The 23,010-nt window shown below is 36.0% G+C and overlaps 1 protein-coding gene across 1 annotated transcript; it reads right to left on the bottom strand.

The window, feature by feature from the left end:
- Positions 1 to 754: 754 nt before the first annotated feature.
- Positions 755 to 22,482, bottom strand: LOC121986900 (zinc finger MYM-type protein 5-like). The gene is made up of 2 exons (XM_042540828.1): positions 22,403 to 22,482; positions 755 to 1,391 (listed from the first exon to the last, which is right to left on the bottom strand). Exons 1-2 carry the CDS (start codon positions 22,480 to 22,482, stop codon positions 755 to 757), a joined length of 717 nt encoding a protein of 238 aa, XP_042396762.1.
- Between the last annotated feature and the right edge of the window lie 528 nt (positions 22,483 to 23,010).

Below are 23,010 nucleotides of genomic sequence, written 5' to 3' on the forward strand. Positions count from 1 at the left end.
AAGGATTTGGCTTTAGGACAACATTCCACCATATCAACTAAAGCCAAATTAAGACTATGACAACCACATGGTGTGTAAAAGGCTCTCGGATTTATTTCAAGCAATCTTTTTTGTACACCTTTGTGTCTTCCACTCATGTTAGACCCATTGTCGTACCCCTGTCCTCTTATGTCATCAATGTCAAGTCTAACTCTAGTTAACACATTTAGAAGTTCACTTAATAACCCAAGACCTGATGTGTCATCCACCTTCAAAAACTCAACCCAATATTCTTCTACTTTTGGTGTGTTCGTCGAATCATCCAAACATCGTAGCACTAGAGACATTTGTTCTTGATAACTTGCATCTGGAGTACAATCAAGTATTACTGAAAAATATTTTGCATGTTTAACTTTTGCAATGATTGCCCTTTTCACTTCATTTGCCAAAGTCTCTATCAGTTCATTTTAAATTTTTGGACTAAAATAGGTATATTGAGATTCCCTTGCTTCACAACGTCGAACATTCTCCTCCATCACTGGATCAAACTCAGCAACCATTTCTATCATTTGCAAAAATAGCCCATTGTTCTCGACATAAAGTTTCTCATCATCCCCTCGAAATGCCAAAGTATTTTTGGCAAGTGTTTTCACAATGGAAATTATTCTTGTTAACACTTGCCTCCAATGTTATCTTTCTTTGTTGATTTGAAGTTGCATACTGTAATCAATTGTTTGATTTTTTTTCAGCCTCTTTTCTAATTCAACCCAAGCAATCATGCAATCCATATGGTCTCTACTAGCTTCATGTTGTTTAAGACTTCTATGCATATTACGCCAGTCTTTGTATCCATCATTACCCAAATCCCCATTCTACTCATCATTTGTTCAGTCTTGAACAACTTGCAACAGAAGCAAAATATTTTATCCAATAAAATAGAATATACAAGCCATCTTCTATCTAATGTTTGTCCATTTGCCATTACCCGTGTATAATGTGATGAATCAAAATGCCTATTGTTACTATCCTTAGGAAACAAAAAATCATTCACTCTTTTTGGACTCATTTCAATTAAGTAATCTCTCAATTTTTGATCAATGTTATTCCAATTTCCAGGATCCTCCAAATTCATAGTCGAATTTAATTTTTCAGGTTGAGAGTCTTCTTCTAAGTTTTCATTCGACTCAATCAAATTGGCAGCTTCAACCAATTCTTCATTTTCATTGTGGCTTTGTTCTTCAATCACCAAATTATCCCCTAATTCCTCTCTTTCTATTCTGCTACTTCTAATAAAATATTTGTTAATATCACCGGCTTGACTTTGAGTTAATGCTTCCTCCCTTTGTTTCATTTTTCTCTTTTGAGCTCCAGATAGATATTTAGGAGGCATTTTCAATATTCTTTTATTATTCCTGCAAATTATTAAAAGAGTTCCTAATAATTAGAGAACAATAAAATACTTTTTACAAATTATTAAAAGAGTTCCTAATAATTAGAGAACAATAAAATACTTTTGCAAATTAGGTTCAACCTTTACCAGAAAAAAGACCGAGTTTATTAAATTTAGTATTCGACAAATAAAATAAAGTGCCTAATATCAATATCAAACTTCACATGACTACCAAAATTAAATAATTAGAGAACAATAAACAAGGCGGAGATAAGAAAAAATAGAATCAATTATCAAAATCCCATAAAGTTAAGGATCATGAGAAATACCATCCAACACAAAAGTAAAGCAGAGATAGGAAGATTCATATTGTTTAGAAAATGATGCAAAAAGATAAAGCCTAACGAAGATTCAACTTAAATGTTTAGAAAATGATGCAAAAAGTCAAAAAGATGCCTAACCAAATCCTGCACGGCACTGCTCCCAATCTTTTCTTTTTATGCCTCAGTGGGAAGAACGCCGGAGAAGAATTAAAGAAATCGTGTGCTCGTGTGTTGCAATGTCGGTGTGTGCCGCCTCCGTGAGAAACTGAGAATCGACGGTGTTTGCCTCTGTAAGAATAGGGTTTATCGGCATGACCTTATTTTTTATAATTTTTTTTAAAAAAATGGGCCCTTTCCTGTGGTGGGCCCTTAGGCGGCCGCCTCCTTGGCCTCATGGAAGGTCTGGCCCTGGGCTAGAGCTATAGATCTTTTAGCGTTACCCCTATACCTATATTGTTGTTACATATACATTGGAAAAAGGGTGAGAAAGTGAGGGGATTTGGTGAATGGACTTCTTTCATGGGAATCCTAGCGAGAGTAGAAAAGAAGAGGGATTTAGGCGTTTAAGAATATCCCTTTATGGTAGTTGCATCTAAAAGCTGTGATGAGCTACAAATCATGCTAAAGCTAGATTGTTTATCTTAACATCCTTATTTGCATGATTTTCAAGTAAGTTTTTAGTTTCTTTAGCCAGAATTAATATCAACTAGTATGACATCTTTGATCAAGTTAAATATTAATCTTCTCCCTTGATGCGGCAATCAGGGAGAGCCTACTTGTCACGGGTCAGTTGACACAGTGTTGATCAAAGTCAAGATGGTCAATGTCAGGGCTTATGGAAAGAGTCTCGGCCAAAGGTGGCTGTCTAGTTATCTTGATCGACAAAGGAGTGGCCGAGTAGATCACTCGGCCGATCAGACGAATGTGTAGAAATTAAGAGAAGGAAAAAATTAACCATATTATTGAATCCAAAATTGATTAAGAAATAAAAAGTACAAGACCTTTATATAGTTAATTATAAGAAAAAATCTAAACCCTAAACTAAAAAGGTAAAAGACTAAATCCAAACTCTTAACTGAAAAGGTAAAAGATTAAGTTGCCCTCAAGGTTATAAACAAATAATTCTAATAGATTATATACAGATTGCTGATATGTTTACCAAGGTTCATTCCGCTTCGCGCTTCTGATTTTTATCTGACAAAATTTCAATGCTTCTGGCTGTAGCATTACGAGTTTGAGGGGGATGTTAGATTATATAAGTTATATAATCTAACATCCTCCCTCAAACTTACGATGCTACAGTCAGAAGCATTGAGAGTTTGTCAGATAAAAATCGGAAGCACGAAGCGGAATGAGTTTTGATAAACATATCAACAATCTGTAATTTTGAAGGAACAAAAGGTAATGTGATGGTGTCAATCTGAAGATGGTGACGAGTAATGTGACAATCGATTTCAATATGTTTCGTCCGTTCATGAAAAACTAAATTGCGCGTAATTTGAATAGCACTATGATTATCACAATATAACGGAGTAGGTTGATGAAGAGAGATACTCATATCTGCAAGCAACCAACGCAACCAAACTATCTCACAAGTAGTTGATGTCATGGCACGATACTCAACTTCTGTGGAAGATCTAGAAATAACATCTTGCTTTTTACTCTTCTAAGAAATGAGGGAATCACCAAGAAAAATTTAGAAGCCAGTGGTAGATTTGCGATCTGTTGGATCACCAGCCCAATCCGCATCAGAGTATGCACGCAGCTCAAGAGATGAACTAAAAGGAAATAAAAGGCTTTGAAATTAAGTGCCCCGAAGATACCTGAGAATACGAAGAACAACAGCCCAATGAACTGTAATTGGTGCGGCGACAAATTAGCTAACCACATGAACAACATACACAATATCTGGACGAGTCACGGTGAGATAAACTAAGCTTCCAACAATAGTTCTGTACAAACTAGGATCTGGCAAAGGTGAGCCATTAGATGGAGAATATCGAGCATTAGTCTCAATAGGAGTATCAACAACCTTATTATCAGTAAGATGAGCACACTCAAACAAATCAGATATATACTTTGACTGAGATAAAAGATAACCTTTCAGGGAATAAGCAACCTCAATGCCCCAAAAGTAGCGTAGTATACCCAAGTCTTTCATAGCAAAATAATGAGTCAACTCAGACTTCAAGGAAGCAATTCTATCAAAATCATCACCAGTAATAATCATGTCATCAACATATAATGATAAAAGAATACGACATGCACTTATACATCTGACAAACAATGTTGAATCATGATTACTAGAATGAAAACCAAAGGAAGTAATCACTGTAGAGAATTTCTCAAACCAAGCACGAGGTGCTTATTTGAGACCATAAAGCGCTTTACGAAGCATACAAACTTCACCAGGTTGGTGTGAAATACTAGGAGGAGGCGTCATATAAACTTCTTCATGAAGATCACCATTTAGAAATGCATTCTTGACATCCATCTGAAATATTCTCCATCGACAAACAGAAGCAACACAATCAGAGTACGAACAGTCATCATTTTTACAACAGGAGCAAATGTTTCCTCATAATCCATGTCATACTTCTGAGAATAACCTTTAGCAACAAGACGAGCTTTGTATCGTTCGATAGATCCATCAAATTTAATTTTGATCTTATATACCTAACGAGAACCAATGGTATAGTTTTCTAGTGGCAATGGGGTCAAATCTCATGTATGACTCTGATGCAAAGCAGTTAGTTCCTTAGCCATAGCACTCTGCCAAAGTGGGTTATAAACAGCTTCTCTACAGGATACGGACTCAACAAGACAATGAATAGATGCAACAAATGAAGCAAAAGAATGAGATTAACAAGAGTAAGCAAAATCTGGTAGTTTAGTAGACTTACGAACATGAATGGATTGATGACAGTGGAGAGAAGGATCATCCGCAATCTAAGGAGATGATTGGGTGGTGGCAGAAGGAGGAGCATGTGGAGCGGATATCTCAGGAACCAAAGTATCAGATTCAGTTGAGCTACCAGCAGGAGCTGTGAGTGAAGCTTCCTCTGTGTCGATATTGAAATGATCAATGCAAAGTAGATCTGACTTTGTCATATTATGCGAACTAGCAGGAATAGAAAAGAATGAAATATGTTCAAGAAACACAACATGACGAGAGACATATAATTTTTGATTAACAGGATCAAAGTAACGATATTCTTTTTGGACTAACACCATAACCCAGAAAGACACAAAGAGCAGACAGATAGGCTAACTTATTACGCTTTGCATGTGGACAAAGGACAAAGCAAGTACAACCAAAAACACGCAAAGAGGAATAGACAGGAGCATACCCATACAATTTTTCAAAAGGTAACAAACCTGAATTGTGTGAGGTTGGAATTCTATTAATGACATGAGCAGTAGTAAGGATTGCTTCCCCCCTAAAGGCACTAGGAACACTAGCAGATAATAAAAATGAATGAGTTGTTTCAACAAGATGTCTATGTTTCCGTTCAGCCACGCCATTTTGTTCAGGAGTATCTGTACACGAGGTTTGATGAATGGTACCATCAGAAGCAAGTAATGTGAAAATTGATTTGAAGTGTATTCACCCCCCAAATCACAATGAAAACACTTTATGACACTAGAATGTTGAATTTTCACAAGAGCTCAAAAGTTATTAAAAATTGTAAGATAATCAGACCTGTGTTTCATAAGATAGACCCAAGAGTAACGACTGCAATCATTAATAAATGAAACATAATACCTTGAACCTCCTTTTGTAGGAACAGGAGAGGGCCCCCACACATCAGAATGGATAAGATCAAATGGAGAAGAAGAAGAAAAAAAGACTTTTAGAAAATGGTAAGACAGAAAACTTGGCCAATTTACAACCACTACAATCAGAAATATCAGAACTTTTTAAAGGTCCTAATACTCATGTAGAAGCTAAAAACTATAAACGAGACACTGAAACATAACCTAAACGGGAGTGCCACAAATAAAAATCAGAAGATTAACGACTCAAATGAAGATGATAAATCCACACTTGAAGCTACAACTTCTGGTACTTTGAGTTGATCTAAAACATAGAGTCCTCCTTGTCTATGACCGGTCTCAATCAGCCTCTGAGATCGCAGGTTCTGAATATAACAATTAGATGAAGAAAAAGAGACTAGGTATCCAGACTCACATAATTGACTAACAGAAATAAGATTAAATGTAAGACTTGGAATATAATAAACATTAGTTAGAGATAAAAAAGATGTAACAATTGAACCAACACCTGCTAATGACATAGGAGTACCATCAGCAATCACAATAGATATAAATGAACTGGAAGAAAAAGAAATAAAATATGACAAATTGGATGACATATGATAGGAGGCACCAAAGTCCAAAATCCATAAGGACGAAGATATATCTGAAATACCAGACGATGACAAACCTATATGAGAGGAAGTTGACATGGCAGAGGGATGTAAAACAAGAAACTATTGAAACTACTCAAACATATATGAATCAGATTTCCATGAAGCATCTGCACAACCAGGCATGATGACAGAATGAATAATTCTCAGAATAACTAAACTGTAAGGATACACATTTGCATGATTCGTAAAAAAAAAACTGACATCAATGTCGAAATTAGTAGAAAAGGAAAAGGATGTCAGTGCCAAAATTGGCAACATAGGGCATCGACATCGAAATCGGCAGAAAAGAACGCCGACACCAAAATTAACAACACAGGATGTCGGTGTTGAAATTGACAAAACAGGATGTCGGCGTCGAAATCGACAGAAGCAGGACAGAAAATAGATGACAACACCGAAATCAATAGCAGCAGTAGGAGACGGCATCAACAACAGGAAACAATAACAGAGGACGGTAGAAAAATTAGGTCAGAGAAGGAGAACTTTGCTTTTATACCATGTAGAAATTAAGAGAAGGAAACACTAACCATATTATTGAATCCAAAATTGATTAAGAAATAAAGAGTACAATACCTTTATATAGTTAATTATAAGAAAAAATCTAAACCCTAAACTGGAAAGGTAAAAGACTAAATCCAAACCCTAAATTGAAAAGGTAAAAGACTAAATTGTCCTCAAGGCTATAAACAACTAATTCTAATAGATTATATAATATAAATTATATAATCTAACAGAATGGTCATCATGGGTCGGTCGGACGAATGGACAACCCCGTAATCGATTGTTTCGGACGACAGGTAAACGAGCTGCTCGGACCACCCGTCCGGCGCAAGGAATGATATTACATAGGAGGGGACGAGAAAACAAAAGAGAATACTTCGTCTATCATTAAATATGAAAAAACCAAGATAAAGAATAACACTCTATTTATCATTAATGCATGGAAGTCAAATCAAAGAAGTCTCCCTCTAGTAATTAATATCATTAAATAAGGATAGATGAACGATCACAAAGAAAGGTATAAAAGGGTAGCTAGGTATGAGGAAAGGTAAGATTTATCTATTTCTGGATTACTCATTCTCTCTTCCTGATTCTAACTTGAGCGTCGGAGGGCCAATGTCAAGGACCCCTTCCCTAGTTTAGTTTTATTTTGTAGGATTAAGGTCTTCGTCCCATCAATAGTCACCCCATCCCCAACTTTCAACTTCCCTCATTCAGATAGGATGATCCCTTTTCTCCATTTTGCTTTCCCCCTCTTTTTCTTGATTCTTAATTATTTATCAGTCAAGAATGATAGTTCGTACTATGTTACCTAGATTCTTTGGTTACCCCAATATTTGTTTTTGTACAACAAACCTGAGTAAGAGTATAGCATATTCATATAAATAACTAGATCCCTTCCTTGATAACAAGATGTATTGACAATTAGATCTATTCTCATATCTGATACCTGTACCAAGTCTAACTATATAATTACTTGGTACATTCTCTTCTTTGATAATGAGATGTACTGACAACTAAATCTATTTTCATATATGATACCTATTCTCAAGTCTTAGTATATGGTCACTTTGCTCAGTTATCTTGTCTTCTCATGAAATAAACAATCAATGACTTTAATAATAGATTTAATATTTAATTACCTCATAATCTTTTTCAGCCATTTTCTATTGCTATAGTGCTTGTGTAAGGAACTAGGGCGCTAAACACGCGAAAGTGCAGCGGAAAAACTTCTAGTTCCTTTATCCAGTAGATCTATGCGAAGGGAAGAAACATTGCTTAAACAATCTATACTAAGTTGCATGATAGTGGTTATACCTTTGATGCATGCTCACGAACTCTAGACAGCTTGGATCTCAGCACGATCATACGTTTGTGCCTCTACGGTATCCACACGAACAAGCCTTGCCTTCGTTTATCTCACAAACTCACAAGATAGAGATGGAAACCACCTAAGGTTGTGCTAGCAACCACAAAAGGTGATTTTGGCCAAGAGAGGGAAGGAGGAAGAAGAAGAAGACTAAAGGTTTCACACACTGAAAATATCATCCAAAATGATATATATATCCATCTCATCAATACCAAGGATTTTTACCCTTTCATCTTCCAATCCAATGGCTCCAAATTGACCATTCAATCCAATGGTTCAATTTTGACCATTTAACTTCCTTGGTGAACTCAAGTTCACCCAATGAGTCTAACTCATTGATTCTCATGCAATTTTGAATTCAATGAATCACCATTCCAATCATTCGAATTGATTCAATGAGTCTAGTTTGAATTGGACTTAATCCAATAATTAGATCCAATTGAGTTTTACTCAATAAGTCTAATTCGGATTAAACTTAATCTGATGAACCCATCTCCATATCTACTTGTTCTTTGTGTGTGACCCAATAGGTTCTCGTAACGTTGGCAATGTACCCAAATCAACATTTAGATACATAAGTAATGAGTGACATCTAGCAAATCATCATTGCTACCCAAGTGACGAGAAAGTCGAGATCCGACCTAACCTGTCCGTGGTTATTATCTTGTATGACTTGGTCCCTCTATCCTTGATATCTAGATTGATCAATGAGGTATAGACCGTATCATCCTCTTATTAACCTTTGTGTTTCTTGATCTCTAAGTAGACACACTCAATCAAATAAGCTCAATATCTCATATTGACTCATTTATGCATGGTCATGCTTTCTTATGTTCTACTAATCAAGGGGCCCACAGATATCGCTTTCGTTATATGAAAGGGATAGATCTCATCTACAACACTCACATCCCTCCGCATAATTCATTGCATACCCAGTGATCGACTTTATTGTCTACCTTGTTACAGATGACGTTTGCCGATACCAAAGTATACAACTCCTTATGTAGGGAACCATAATGACTTCAGGTCTAAGCACTATTCATATCAATAGTCACATGAGAATGTTTATGACACTCATATAATGATCTATGAAATATTCTCATGACGAGTCATTCAGTATATATTTTCTAATATATACTCATGTGCCAACTTAATATTTCATATCCATGACTTGTGAGATTAAATCATCCGTTGACCTATATGATAGTCTCAACACATTAATATTGTCCTTGTATATTAATGCTTGACTAGAAATAGTTAAGAGTAGTGTTCTATGTATATCTACAATATCTCACTATCAATTCAACCAATTGATATGTTGTAGATAAGAACCTACTACCCATGGACATTATTATACTTATTCAATCGGCACTGAATTGAAATAAATATAATAACCAACTTTGCCTTTTATTAGTAATGAAATATGATACAATAAGAGTCATTTACAATCATCTCATAATTGGTACTAGGGCTAATACTAATAGCTTGACCATTGTTAATGATCTAGTCTAATAGAATTCACTCTCTAAAATAGGGATGGATTTGCATTAAAATTTCTATTTATAAGTCTTATGAAAAGTATATATATCATAGACTTTGCTAATATACATGACAAACTTCACATATAAGTTAATTTTCTTCAATTTCATAATCCTTATATTGAAACTCTTTCTTTTCCTTATTTCCTCTATTTAGTATACATATCACAAGATTCATCTGTCTCTTTAACTACCGAAAATTTTTTTATCGAGAATTGAGTCATTTGATTGAGGCACATGACTCAATAAATATGCTTTACAACTTTTATACTTTACCATTTCATAGTTGATTGAAAAATTAATAATGATATAATAATTAATAAGTTAATTTTTTTTTAAAAAAATTATTGGTGCTAGAAGTACTAGTTAATCGAACCTAGTTTTGATATTAGTAAAGGATTCAAAGTTAAATTGTATTGTGATCTAATGATGTTGACTAAGTATGCAGGTAGCTCAACAAGGAGGTCTTGGTTAGTGGGACAGGGTAAGGAAGTCTCGGTCAATGAGACTGGGCATGGAAATCCTGGTCAGTGGGACTGGGCAGAAGACTTCGCAGATCAAATGCACTTAGCGGGAAGTCTAGATGGGTTTGGAAGATTAGACATCTAGTAGGTCAACGAGTCTGGAGGACTAGACATCGAGAGGAAACCATGGGGTTAGAGGATCATGTTGGATCGAGTTGTACATGAGAGGGGAGTGAATCACTTGATTTTGAAAAACTTGTTCTTTTCGAATTTGAAAACAAAGTACGCAGTAGAAAAACATAGAAATTACAAAACCAGTAAGAAGACAGAAACAAATATGGTCAGTTTTACTTGGTTCGGAACCTTCGATGACTCTTACTCCAACACTCAGGTCCTGCGGACCTATCGATGGGTAATCCACTAAACGTCTCTTCCGCAACCGTCGGAAGAGGTAATCGAATACAAAAGATAGGGACAGTGTAACAGCCTACACTTCCCTTTTAAAACAGTAATATAAGGAATGAAATACTATTAAATTTACCAATACTTTAGGGCACATTCTTGTGTTGCAGTTGGTTTGCTGAAGATGGTTGGATAACTCGAAAGGGTTGTTTGGTGGCAGACAAACTTCTTTAATACAGTAGTAGGAAGCCGAAGCAGTCAGAGCCTCAATCAGAAGTGCAGAAGCTTGTATTAGTGATGGATGTGATGGCTTGGGCAAGTACTCCTTTTATTGAACATGGAAGGCGCCTTCCAAAGCCTTGAAGATGCCTTCAATGTGGTAAATCTTATCCCGCAGCCCGATTCTTATTTGTGACGAAGTCTGAATTTTATCCTATGAAAAATGCCTTCCATGCATCAAAGGTGTCTTCCATGAACAGTGTCAAGGCACCTTCCAATGCTTGAAGGCACCTTCTATCCCCTGGAAGGCGCCTCGGATACTGTTCACCCAAGGCTATTTGTGCTCTTCTTGCCCTGTAAAATATATTAGTCCAATAAACCAAGTATTAACCTACAAGACAAGTGTTAGCATAATAATACTGAGTAGTAATTAGACCCTGTCTCCTCGAGACTAGGATCTAGTCAAGGTCTCAGTTTAGGAATTTGAAATAGACCTAAATTAGACTGACGCCTACTGTCCCTTCGAACGGGGGCGAGCTCTCACTTAGTCACTCTTCTCCAATGACTTATGTCTACTTACCAGGTGTAGAGTTGTCTCTGAAATCACACATCCGGATTTTGGGAATCAAACATCCCGACCTACCGGAATCGCACATATGGTCTTCTCCAATCGAGAATTGTACATCCCGATCTACCGAAATCGTACATTTGGTCTTCACCAATTGGGAATCGCACATCCCGACTTATCGAAATCACACATCCAGTGACTGTTAATTAGGAATTAAACATCCAGAAAGCTATGCACTCAGTAAATACATTAGATTACGATAATACCTAACTCAACTCATTTGTCATTCATCAAAACCTGAGCTAGACCGTTAGTGTAAATTGCACCAATAGATCATATGCTAAGCGGGAAGTCTAAATAGGTTGAGAGGACTAGATATTTGACAAGTTAGGTAAACTCTCTTGAGAAGAGTAGATGAGGACACATTTCCTTGAAGGAAATAGTAAATGTTGGTCCGGCCTAGGGTTTCACGGGAAATCCAAAAGTCAGGACCGAATAGTTTGGAGATTATCAAATTATTAAATACTATCTTTATTATACATGTTGTGCTAACTATGTGATGCAGGAATTTAAAGCCGGAAGTTGGCCGGAGAATGGGTCTCCGGGCGCACGAAGTGGACCTAGGTGATTTTAAGTCTGAGCGTCCTGAGTGGGTCCAAGCGCCCGAATTGACCTAAACCCAACCACACATGCAGCTAAGTTGGCATAGTCTGATTGGCTGGCACACGTCAGCTTTCAGGTGCTTGGGAGGGATTCAAGTGCCTGGGAACAGATATAGAACACCTGGATAGAGTTTCGCTCAAATGTAGCCATGTCAGCGATGCAGGCATTTGGAGGTGGTCCAGGTGCCTAGAGTTGGATAGCTCAGTGACGAAGGTGGATCAAATAGGCTTCAATGGAGGTGCCTGGAGCTAGTCTAGGCACCTAGAATGACCTATAAAATAAGCTTTCGACCAATATCTCAATATAATCATTCTACACTCAAACGATCTTCATGCTACTCCAAAATTCCACTACGATGTCAAAACGCCACACAGACAATAACTCTCTACTTCAAATCTCCTTTTGTTGTCGGTATTATTTATTGTTTATTTAATTGTGTTGCATGTTCAAATTCTTATACCTGACAAATTGATAGTGGATTACTCAATAAAAGTGATTAATGATCGCAGGCCTTAGACTAGCAACACAGGTTGTGAACCAAGTAAAAAGAACTTGTGTTGGTATTGTTTATTATTCCGCTGCTATCCCTCTAGTTTTCAAAAAACATGAAAAATTGAAACGCGCTATTCACTCCCCCTCTATCGCTTCTTTAATCTTACAATTAGTATCCAAGTGAGGGTGCTCTGAATTGGTGAAACCACCGTTTGGACAATTTTTTTCTCTTCTTAATTTTTTTTTATTTTTCACCTTGAGTCAAAATTAGTGCAATCACCTCTTCTGATAAATCTTTCATTTTTTTAATTATTCAAAATTGGTACAACACTACTCAAGCCATTTTTCTTTTTTTCTTATTAGTTTATTTCTTCGGCACTACTAATCAAAGACCAAGTCTTGGGACGTCTTTTCCCCCTCATTTTTTTATGTACAAGATTTGATTTGATGGGTCATTAAGAAGGCTATAGCATCACCCGCACACCTCTTTTCTCCACGAAGAGTTTGGCTACTAGAAAGGCTGAATGGAGTATCACTTGAATACCCTAGTGGAGATATAGACCGTGATCCAGATTGGATTCACACTCCCCACCGAAAATAGAGTACCTCTCCCCTACGACAAATGGGAAGCACTAACAAAGAAGAAAGTCAAAGCCGATGCTAAGGCAACTCAAACCCTACAATGCAACCTAACCAAAGAAGAGTTAAACCAGGTCAAACCTTTCAACAATGCTAAAGAACTATGGAACAAGCTGATTAAGCTACACGAAGGTACCTCCGACATGAAAATAAGTAAAAGGTGTTGGGTCCCGATAGGTCGATAAGAGGGGGGTGAATTGTCTGAAATTAGAGTTAAATAAAATATCTCTTATTTTGCTTAGCAAGGATGCAAATTAATTTAAATAAAAATAAAATGCATAAAAATAATAACAACTTAAAAGAATAAGTAAGAAGGCCAAAATTTACTGGGTTACAATTTAGGTGATTGTTAATTCAAGGCAGATGAAAGCACTAAAAATTCTTTTTCGTTGAAGGTGGCGAAACCTTTTACACTCTTTGACAGCTCAAAAATAAACTAGGAAATGAATACAGAAGTTGCTATTCAAGTTGTATTTTAATTTCTAGCTCTAGAGGTTTTTTTATAGCTCCTGAAAAATCTTATCTGTTTTTCAAAGGCGCCTTCAAATAGGTCCAAGGCGCCTTCCATAAGATAAGTTTCATCGCCGAAGATAAAATTTTATCTTTGGCTAATGGTCATTTGAAAGCCCCTTTAATAGGCTGGAAGGCACCTTCAACACTGTTCATGGAAGGCGCCTTCCAAGCCATTGAAGGTGCTTCCCTGAGGCAGATCAACTTCTTAGTTGATCTTCTTCGTGTGAGTGATGCTCCGGTTAATCGGAGTTGAGCTTACCCGAACCCAACTCTGACCTTCTTCTCGAGCAGGCTTCCTCCCTAGCTTATCATCTCTCAAACGTCGTGCACGTCCTTCTCGTCCACTGGTGTACTCTTCCACAGCTCCTTGTCTCTCTGATGTAGCGATCCCATTAGCTCCCTTCCCATGCCATCATTCTCGTCCACTACATTTGCCGCTTAACTTCTTGTACTCCTAAGTTCCTATACACTTAGATACAAGGCATCAAACACAAATAGGACCTAACTTAACTTGGTTGACCACATCAAAACTACCACGGGGTACTTACAAAAGGGACTTAATTTTAAATAAATTATATAATAAATACAGGAAGGAGAATAAGCAAGCCAGCTTCACTCCTGTATCCAAGATTTGCTCAATGGTCTTAACTTAATTGGATAACAAGTAAAAACCCATAATATTATCAGGTATACCCTTAACGATTTTCCTCAGAACACCTTATGGATATCTATGGTAGATGCATACAAGGTTTTCAAGGATCTTTCAATTCTTATATTAGATAAGTTATTTTCTGCATTCGAGTTACATGAGCATACTAATGCATGCCTAGTTGAGAAAGGTAGCACTTTGATTGTAGATAACATCAAGACAAAGGAGCCAAGGAAAAAGTACCAAACTGAACTTGAATCCAAAGATCAATTGGATTCAAAAAATAATGATGAGAGTACTGCCAAGCTAGTCAACTTAGTTTGGAAGCTATACAAGAAGAAGAAGGGATTCACCAAATATGAAATCAAGAAGGTGATCCAAACAAAGGTCAAGCAGTTGAGTCCAAATCCAACTACGAAAGGCAAGTTAGAAATGAATCGCTATGGATGCAACAAAAAGAGGCACTTCAAGGCAAATTGTCCAAATATGAAAGAAGCCAAGAAGCAATGAAGAAAGAAGGCATTGAAAGCAATGTAAGATGAATCTTCGTTAGAAGACTTGGAAGAGAAGAATAAGCTCAAGCAAGCTTCCTTGCACTACCGACACGAGAACATCTGGCCGAGATTGAGTCTGAGCTTGAATCCGAATCCGAAGCTGAGTCTGAGATAAGCCACGGATTTGTATCCATTTTAGACGAACCAAACAATGAGGTATGCTCTCCTTTAGTCGAAAAATTATATGATATGATTCACTGTTTAATGCAAACATTAGCTAAGAATAATGTCCAGGTCAAGTCATTTCAAAAGGAAGTAATAATTCTTAAAGATGAGACAAGCCTAAGTTCTTTGACTGAACAAGTTCAAAGTGGAACATGAACTTAAGTCCAACAACTTAAGGAAGAAAATTCCACTCTAAAAGTTCAAATCATAGAACTTAGAGAATCATTGGAATGATTCACCATAGGTTCTAAAAATCTTGATATGATACTTGAAAAATAAAGGGTCATATACAATTAATTCGGACTAGGATATAAGACTAAGACTCGTTTCAAATCATATTTATCAATTGTAAATTAAGCTTGATTAATCAAACTAAACCAAACCAATATTGGATTCCCAAGGGTCATATTCATTGCCTAGATAGACCTTATTGAAATTATTATCCAAGGGGAGCCAATAGAGAAACTATTTTTGTTGTTAGATAAACTTGCATATTTGTTTGATTTACAGCTTTCTTTACATACTTATTTTTATGCTTAATTTAGAACGGTTAGAAAAGGACTTGGGCTTAATTGAGACTTGCCCAACCTAGTACCAGGGTGTGACAAGATGATAGTACCTTAGGAAATCTTGGTCTAACGAGTCAAGTAGGGTAAGACATACCTTGCTTGGTCTACTTAGTCAAATGGAACTAACCGAAGCTACCTCGCCATATCTTACACTAGTTATTAGACCAGTGTTTCTCACTTGATTTGCTAAGTGTCCAATTTTACGAATCAGCTTTGTTCAGAAGTGGTGATTACTGTAATACCCAAGAAGGCCCCTGTACCTCACCATAGACTGGAAGTTGAAACTTAAAATGTGCACTTATTTAATCAAGAGTTAAACTTGAATCTAACTCAAGTATCAATCAATCCATAAAATTCAAATTAAAGTGATAAAGATAAAGTGAATAATCATCTCACAAAACCTATAAGATATAACTTAGAAAAGGATAAAATAGATTTTAAGACTATTTAAAATTAACTTAATCAATTTAAAATCTGACTTAATTAACTAAACCACTTACTCCAACTAACTCAAGCCTAATTTAAATCTAAGTTAATCCAATTCAATAAAAATTTAATAAATCCAATAATCCCAAGTTAAATAATTAACTTAAACATAAAACTAAGTTAATTTCAAAATAATCTAATTAATTAAACTTAATCATTATGAAAAATTAACTAATTACTTAAAATGAAATTAATCAGGTTAATCTAAAGTTGATTTAATCTAATTCCTAATCAACTCATTCAACCTAAGTTTAAAACAATTCTTATTTTACTTAATTTAATAATTTTAACTCAACCTCAATTTAAACCTACCCTAAGTTAAGCTTAAACTCAAGTAAAACTTAAATTAAACAATCCTTAATCAATTAAAACAACCTTAACCACTTTAACAAAAACCTAATTAACATTTAATATGATTAAACAAAATTAACTTAATTAAAACTTAATAAAATTAAACAAAATTAACTTAATTAAGACTTAATAAAATTAAACAAAATTAACTTAATCAATTAAACTTAATCAATTAAACTTAATCAACTAAACTCAATTAAACCTTACTCAATTAACCTAAATTAATCCAAAAATTTAATTAATCAAATCTAACTGATTACATTGGTATCCATCTCACAAAGAACTGATAAGATTAACATATTTGATAATCTAGAATGGATGAGATAAAAAATAAGGAGTTGAAATCAATCACCTATCTTAAAATCCCTTTAAGTTGGATCCAAATTAAATATTTTATAGGTAAGAACATAAAATTTTGGACTAATGAATGATGAATAATGGATGCTCCAGACATATGACTCAAGACAGATTAAAGTTCACCAAACTAAAACACAAGAACTCTGGATCAATTGCATTTGACAATAATGAAAAATTTAAGGTAATCAGAACAGATAATATCGAACTGAGTTCAAATTTCATTATTCGAAAAGTTCTATTAGTTGATAAATTTGAGTTTATTCTACTTATTATTAATCAATTGCTTGATTCTGGCTATTTAATAACTTTCTCAAACCTTGAATGCTTAATTAAAAATATTAAACATCCTTAAAGAACACTTAAGGTAATTAAGAGAAATAACATAAACACAATTAATCTACCAAACTCCTCAGTTAAGTGTCTATTGACATAGCAAGAGGAAACTAAGTTATGATAAAAGACTAGGTCATAATCACATAAGGTTCATTTTAAAATTGAGTCAAAATAGTTTAGTTAGATGTCTATCTAAATTAGAAAAAATTTAGAAAATATAATCTGTAATATTTGTCAACAAGAAAAATAAACTAAATCAACTTGCATCAACTAATCTAAATTGAACCAACTAAATACTTGAACTTCTACACTTTGACCTGTTCAATTCCAACGGGGCTAAGTCACTAAGTAGAAACTAGTATTTCTTAGTAATTAATGACGAACACTCTAGATTCATCTGGGTAAAATTCTTAAAAAGTAAAGATGAAATATTTAAAATTTTTAATATTTTTTGTAAATTAATAGAAAATGAAAAAGAAGTAAAAATTAGAAGAATAAGAAGTGATCATAGAGGAGAATTTAAAAAACTATAGATTTATTAAATTCTATCTAAATAATGGTTATCACCATGAATTCTCATGCCTTAGAATCCTTCAACAAAATGGAATTGTAAAAATAAAAAATAGAATATTAAAAGAAAACTAATAATTAAAGGTTAGATATTTTTTTTAAGGAAAACAGATGAGTAACTTTCAAAAATATTATTTTCTAAAGTGAGTCATATTTTTTTTATTTCAAATCAATCATGCTTGGACTCTAGGATTCATGCCTGTGTTGTTTTTTCCTTTTCAATATTATTTCAAGTTAAGTTACAAACGTCTTTGACTTGGAATTAAAAAAAATCTTCTATTCAAGATTTAATAAGTGTTCAAAATCTTTCTATCTTGGAAAATATTTTCAAAAATTTGTCCATTTTTAAAGCTTTCAAAATTTTCTATCTTGGAAAATATTATCAAAACTTGTCTATCTTTGATTTTTTTTGGAAACTTATGATTAAAGGTATTGACTTTAAAGTGATATTTAAAATTTGATCTTTCCCTATTTTTCAAAATTTCTTTTGACAATTATACCTTAAACTATTTTTCAAAACTCTTTTTGCAGTCTTTCGAAATGTTTCTAAAACTAGTTTGAATTTAGTTTTTGATATATGTCAAAAGGGGGGGGGTCAAAAGTTAAGTATTTTGTCAAAGATTCCTTAAAAAAAGGTAAATCAACTACCTTAACGCCCCCCCCCCCCCCCTCCCTAATGCTAGTCCCACTGATATGGAGGGAGGTAAATACAGGTACATAGGTGTTAGACATATGGTGGGGTAAACATTTATTTTAGGGGGAGAGATCAAGAGGGAGCATTTTTTAAATATTTTCTTTATGATTATTTTACTTAACTTTGAACTAGTTTGTTATAAATAAAAAAGGGGAAGATTGTTGGTATTAGAAGTACTAAATAATAAAACTTGATTTTGATATTGATAAATGGTTCAAAGTTAAGTTGTGTTGTGATCTAACGATATTAACCAAGTATGCAGGTAGCTCAATAAGAAAGTCTTTATCAGTAGAAGGACAAGGAAGTCTTGATTGGTGGGATCAGGTAGAAGACTTGGTAGATGGAGTACACCTGCAAGGAAGTCTAAATGGGTCTGGAGGATCGAACGTCTAGCATAAAGCGATCCGGGCGATCGAATGTACGGGCGCCCCAAGTGGGTCCAAGTGTCTGGATAGACCTAAACTCAGCCATGCATGCAGCTAAGTTAGTATATTCTGATTGAGTAGCACACGTTAGCTTCTAGGTGCCCGGGAGGCATCTAGGCGCTCGGGAAGGGATAAAGGAGACTCGGATAGAGTTTCGCCTAAATGCAGCCACACCAGCAATACAAGCGTCCAGAAGTGGTTCAGGTGTCTAGAGTTGGATAACTCAGCGATGAAGGTGGATTAGATAGGCATTGGTGGAGGCACCTGGAGCTGGTCCATGTGCTTGGAATGACTTACAAAACAAGCCTTTGACCAACAGCTCAATATAATCATTCTACACTCAAACAATCTTCGCACTACTCTAAAATTCTTCTACAACGTTGAAACGCCACACCGACAATAATTCTCTACTTTGGATCTCCTTTTGTTGTCATTTATTGTTTATTGTTTAGTTAATTGTATTATATATTCAAATTCTTATACTTGATGAATTGATAATGGATTGCCCAACGAAAGCGATCAATGATCTCGGGCCTTGGATTAGCAGCACAGACTATGAACCAAGTAAAAATAAATTATATTAGTATTGTTTATTATTCCACTACCATCTCTCGAGTTTTCAAAAAACGTGAAAAAAATGAGTTATTCTCCCTCCCCCTCTAGTGCTTATTCGACCTTACATAATTCACAACTTCAATAATATTTTCGATCCATAATTTTAAATGGTTTGAATATTAAATGCTTTTATTTTATATTTTGAAACATTAATATTCACATACTTTTTTTTATTTATATTTTTAATTTAAATTAATTTATTGTATTAATTATTGTCGGCAGCGAGCACCAGGTAGTTTTGAATCCTCACTAGTTAACTATAGATGTCATTAGTCAACTAAAATTTGTAGTCACAAACTTTATCTTACAAAGACAAAGCCATATAATTGGTCTAGTTGATTCAAATTAAAATCACAACTTTAGTTGACAAAGTAGTCAATTCATGAAATTTTCAAATGATCTCCCATTTAGTCGACTTGAGCTAAAATCGAAAGCTTCTATTCATGAGATTTCTATCACCCTTTGGAATAGAAGGTTTTTCTCAATGGAATGCAAGAAAGGAGACCTTCTTCCATATGGACATTAAAGATTGGTTTGCCTTGATTGAGGTTTTTGAAGTTCCTATGGACAAAAAGTGAAGAATAATGAATAAAGAAAAAATGGGCTCAAGAGCAATCCGAAAGACCGAACTGGCTTAGGTCTGATTTGATTTGAGTAAAGTCTACTTCACTTTGGACTTGGTCTAGCTGTGTCTAGTTTACGTTTGTTTGCTTCTTCAGTCTTGCTTCCAGCTCCAAGTTCCTGCAAGATACACATATAAATACAAGTAAACAACCTAATCTAATCCTATAAAGTCTACCTGACCTACTAGGTTTACATTTTACTTAGAGTTCACTCCTTTAAGACTTTATCTCCTAGGGTCACTCCTTTAGTATCAAGTCACACTCCTATAAGTCTACCTGACCTTTGACATACCAGGCTTCATGCTCGGAGTTCCTCCAAGACTTCACCTCCTAAGACTCACTCCCTTAGGATTTCCCTTTGCAGAGTCTGATCACCCTAGACCCTTTTGGACTTGCCCTTGCCAGACATCCTATTCCATATATAAGTATCCCGTGATAGTTTTAATGTGATCAACCAAGTCAAGTTAGATCCTATTGTTATTTTGATGCATTGTGTCTAAGTGTGCAAGAACTTAGAAGCACAGGAAGTTGAGTGAAAGACGCGACTAGCGAGAAAGACGACATGAGAGAGAGTCAAAGGGTTCGATGCGTCCGAGGGACGAGGTGCTGTGGAAGAGTACGTTGGCGGACGAGAAGCCGGAGCGGAAGACTACTCGAAGGCCGAAAAATAGGTTCGGGTGAGCCCTATTCCTGATGGCCGAAATTACCTAAGCGAGAGGAATCGGAGTGGAAGACCCGGACCCAAGCGAGTGGAACCAGAGCGGAAGTCCCGGACTAAAAATGTCAACTGGAGTTGACTTTCTTGGTCCAGGTGCTCGAACTTGATCCAGGCGCCCGGACCACCAAGGGCAGCTAGGGCGCGAATCTTAGTGCACTTTTCAAGGTCTTGGATTAGCAATCTCCTAATTGCAAACTAAGTAAATTCGGTGTCTCTTTTTCTTAATTAGTTTCTTAATTCCTTTTATGCAAGTGTTAGTTTTAATTACGCTGTAAAATCCGAAAAAAGTGTTTTCATATTTGCAAGGCAATTGGCCCCCCTCTTGTCGGCCGCCAAGGGACAAACACCATAGACCTATCGGGACTTTACCTTACCTAACCTCCAATTAAGACTTTCCCCTGCCTAATGATAACTAGTATTTTGACATTTTATTTTGACTCTATTGTTTGACATTTTCTATCCTCTCGTATGGTTAATTATTGATTGATATCATTATTTATGAGTATGATCTATTTTGAGCTCATTATAATCTTTCCCTAAATTTTAGCATTATTGCATAGTTTTGTAGGAAATTGAAGGAGAGCTATGGACATGAATCTAATCAAACCAATTAAACTCATTGCTAACGTTAAGGAGAGGTGATTCATCTTGATGTGATTCAATCTTGGTTTGGCTCAACAATTTAGAGGGTTGGTTCAACTCGATTGAAGTTGGTTCACTTGGAGAAAGGAGGGTTGGTTCGACTCAATGGGTTGAGGTTCAAATCAATTGAAGCTTAGTTCAATGGAAAATTGGGTTCATCCAACCCAATCAAGAGTTCACCTTCTAACGGTTTCAAACTCGAACCCAAATCAATCCAAGAGCCTTCAAACCCAATACTCAAGCCCAATTTCAAAAACCTAATTTCATATACTTAATGGATCTAGATCTCACCACCACTCTCCTTAACCATATAACCTAAATCTAGATCCATTTGACTCGGATATAAGTCCATAAACCAAAAAAAAAATCCGGATCCACTTGATGTCCTAATGGATCAACTCCTTCCATCAAACCTAAAACCCAATAGCCAAAACCCAATAAGAAACATCACTCTAATCTACCTTGGGACTAGAGCTACCGAATGAGCTGATTTATATAGCAAAACGAGGTGGCCCGTAGTGGGTCAGTGATTTGGTAGGATGGCGCGGGCTGGCCCATCATCTTGGTGAGTTAGGAAATCCCCAACCCAACTCATGACGGGTTGTGAGTTAGATGGGTCAACCCTCGAGCCCACCAAAAATGAAAAAATATATAGAAAATATTAAAAAAAAAATAAAATTATGTTATAGATTAGATGGGTTTAGGGCTTATGGTTTTCATGGATTCGTAATCAAGCATATTTTTGTGTGTTTATTGTTTTTGGAGATTCTTGTCCATAAAGAAATTGTGGTAGGATGAATGATTTGGAATTTTTATTTGGTTATGGTTTATTAACTTTTTCCTCAATGAAGAGTAGAAATCATATTTATTTTTCTAAAATTTAATTACACCAAACAAGCACCTCTAAATTTCTCACTCTTGCTTCTTCTACTTATTTAAGAAAAAATTTCTTTCAACATTGTTTTTCTTCTCAACCCTCAGGTCAACCCAAGTCGATCGCATGCTGACCTGCGCGGGTCACGGGCTCAGGTTGGTCGGCCCACTTAGACCCGCTTTTAAATGAGTTGATAAAATTTAATCCAATCTGCTTAAATTATTTGGCAGGGCAAGCCAACCCAATCGACCCAACCTAAATTGATGGCTCTACTCCGGACACACCTTCTTCTTGGGAGGCCATCAACACCGCCGCCGCTTCCCTTCTCCTCCATCCACCGATTGGCAGCCTCCATCCCCTTCATCACCGTCGCTGGCCAAGCCTTCCTCTTCACCACCTTCCCTCATTGACTATCGCCTCTCCTCCAACTTTCATACATGGACAGAAGCTCACCATCACAAGAAGACACTCGACGCGAAGCTCTCTCTTGACATCCCATCTCCATCTCATCACCCGACCATCTCTCTCCTCCTCATCTCTCCTCTTTGGGTTAGAAAAGGAGAGCCTCTTTCTCTTTCTCACCATCCATCATCTCACACCATCCTCACCTCGGGCCACTTCTCTTCGGGTTAAAAGAGAAGGAACCAAAACTCCATCTTCTCTACTGTAAATCCTCTTTGGGTTAGAAGAGGATGAGCTCTTCCAATCCCATCTTCATCTCCTCTTTGGGTTAGAAGAGGAGAACTCGCTTCCTCCACCTCCAATTAGTCCCCTTGGTGTTCTGGCAGCCCTCTCCCTTCTCTTTGAGTTTGAAGAGGAGGAAAACTCATCGTCAACACTTCGGGACTGCAGCTTCTCTGAACCAGCAACCCGTTTGTTTTCCCTCTTCAGG

Source organism: Zingiber officinale, chromosome 5B, assembly GCF_018446385.1.
Source record: "Zingiber officinale cultivar Zhangliang chromosome 5B, Zo_v1.1, whole genome shotgun sequence".
Taxonomy (NCBI): domain Eukaryota; kingdom Viridiplantae; phylum Streptophyta; class Magnoliopsida; order Zingiberales; family Zingiberaceae; genus Zingiber; species Zingiber officinale.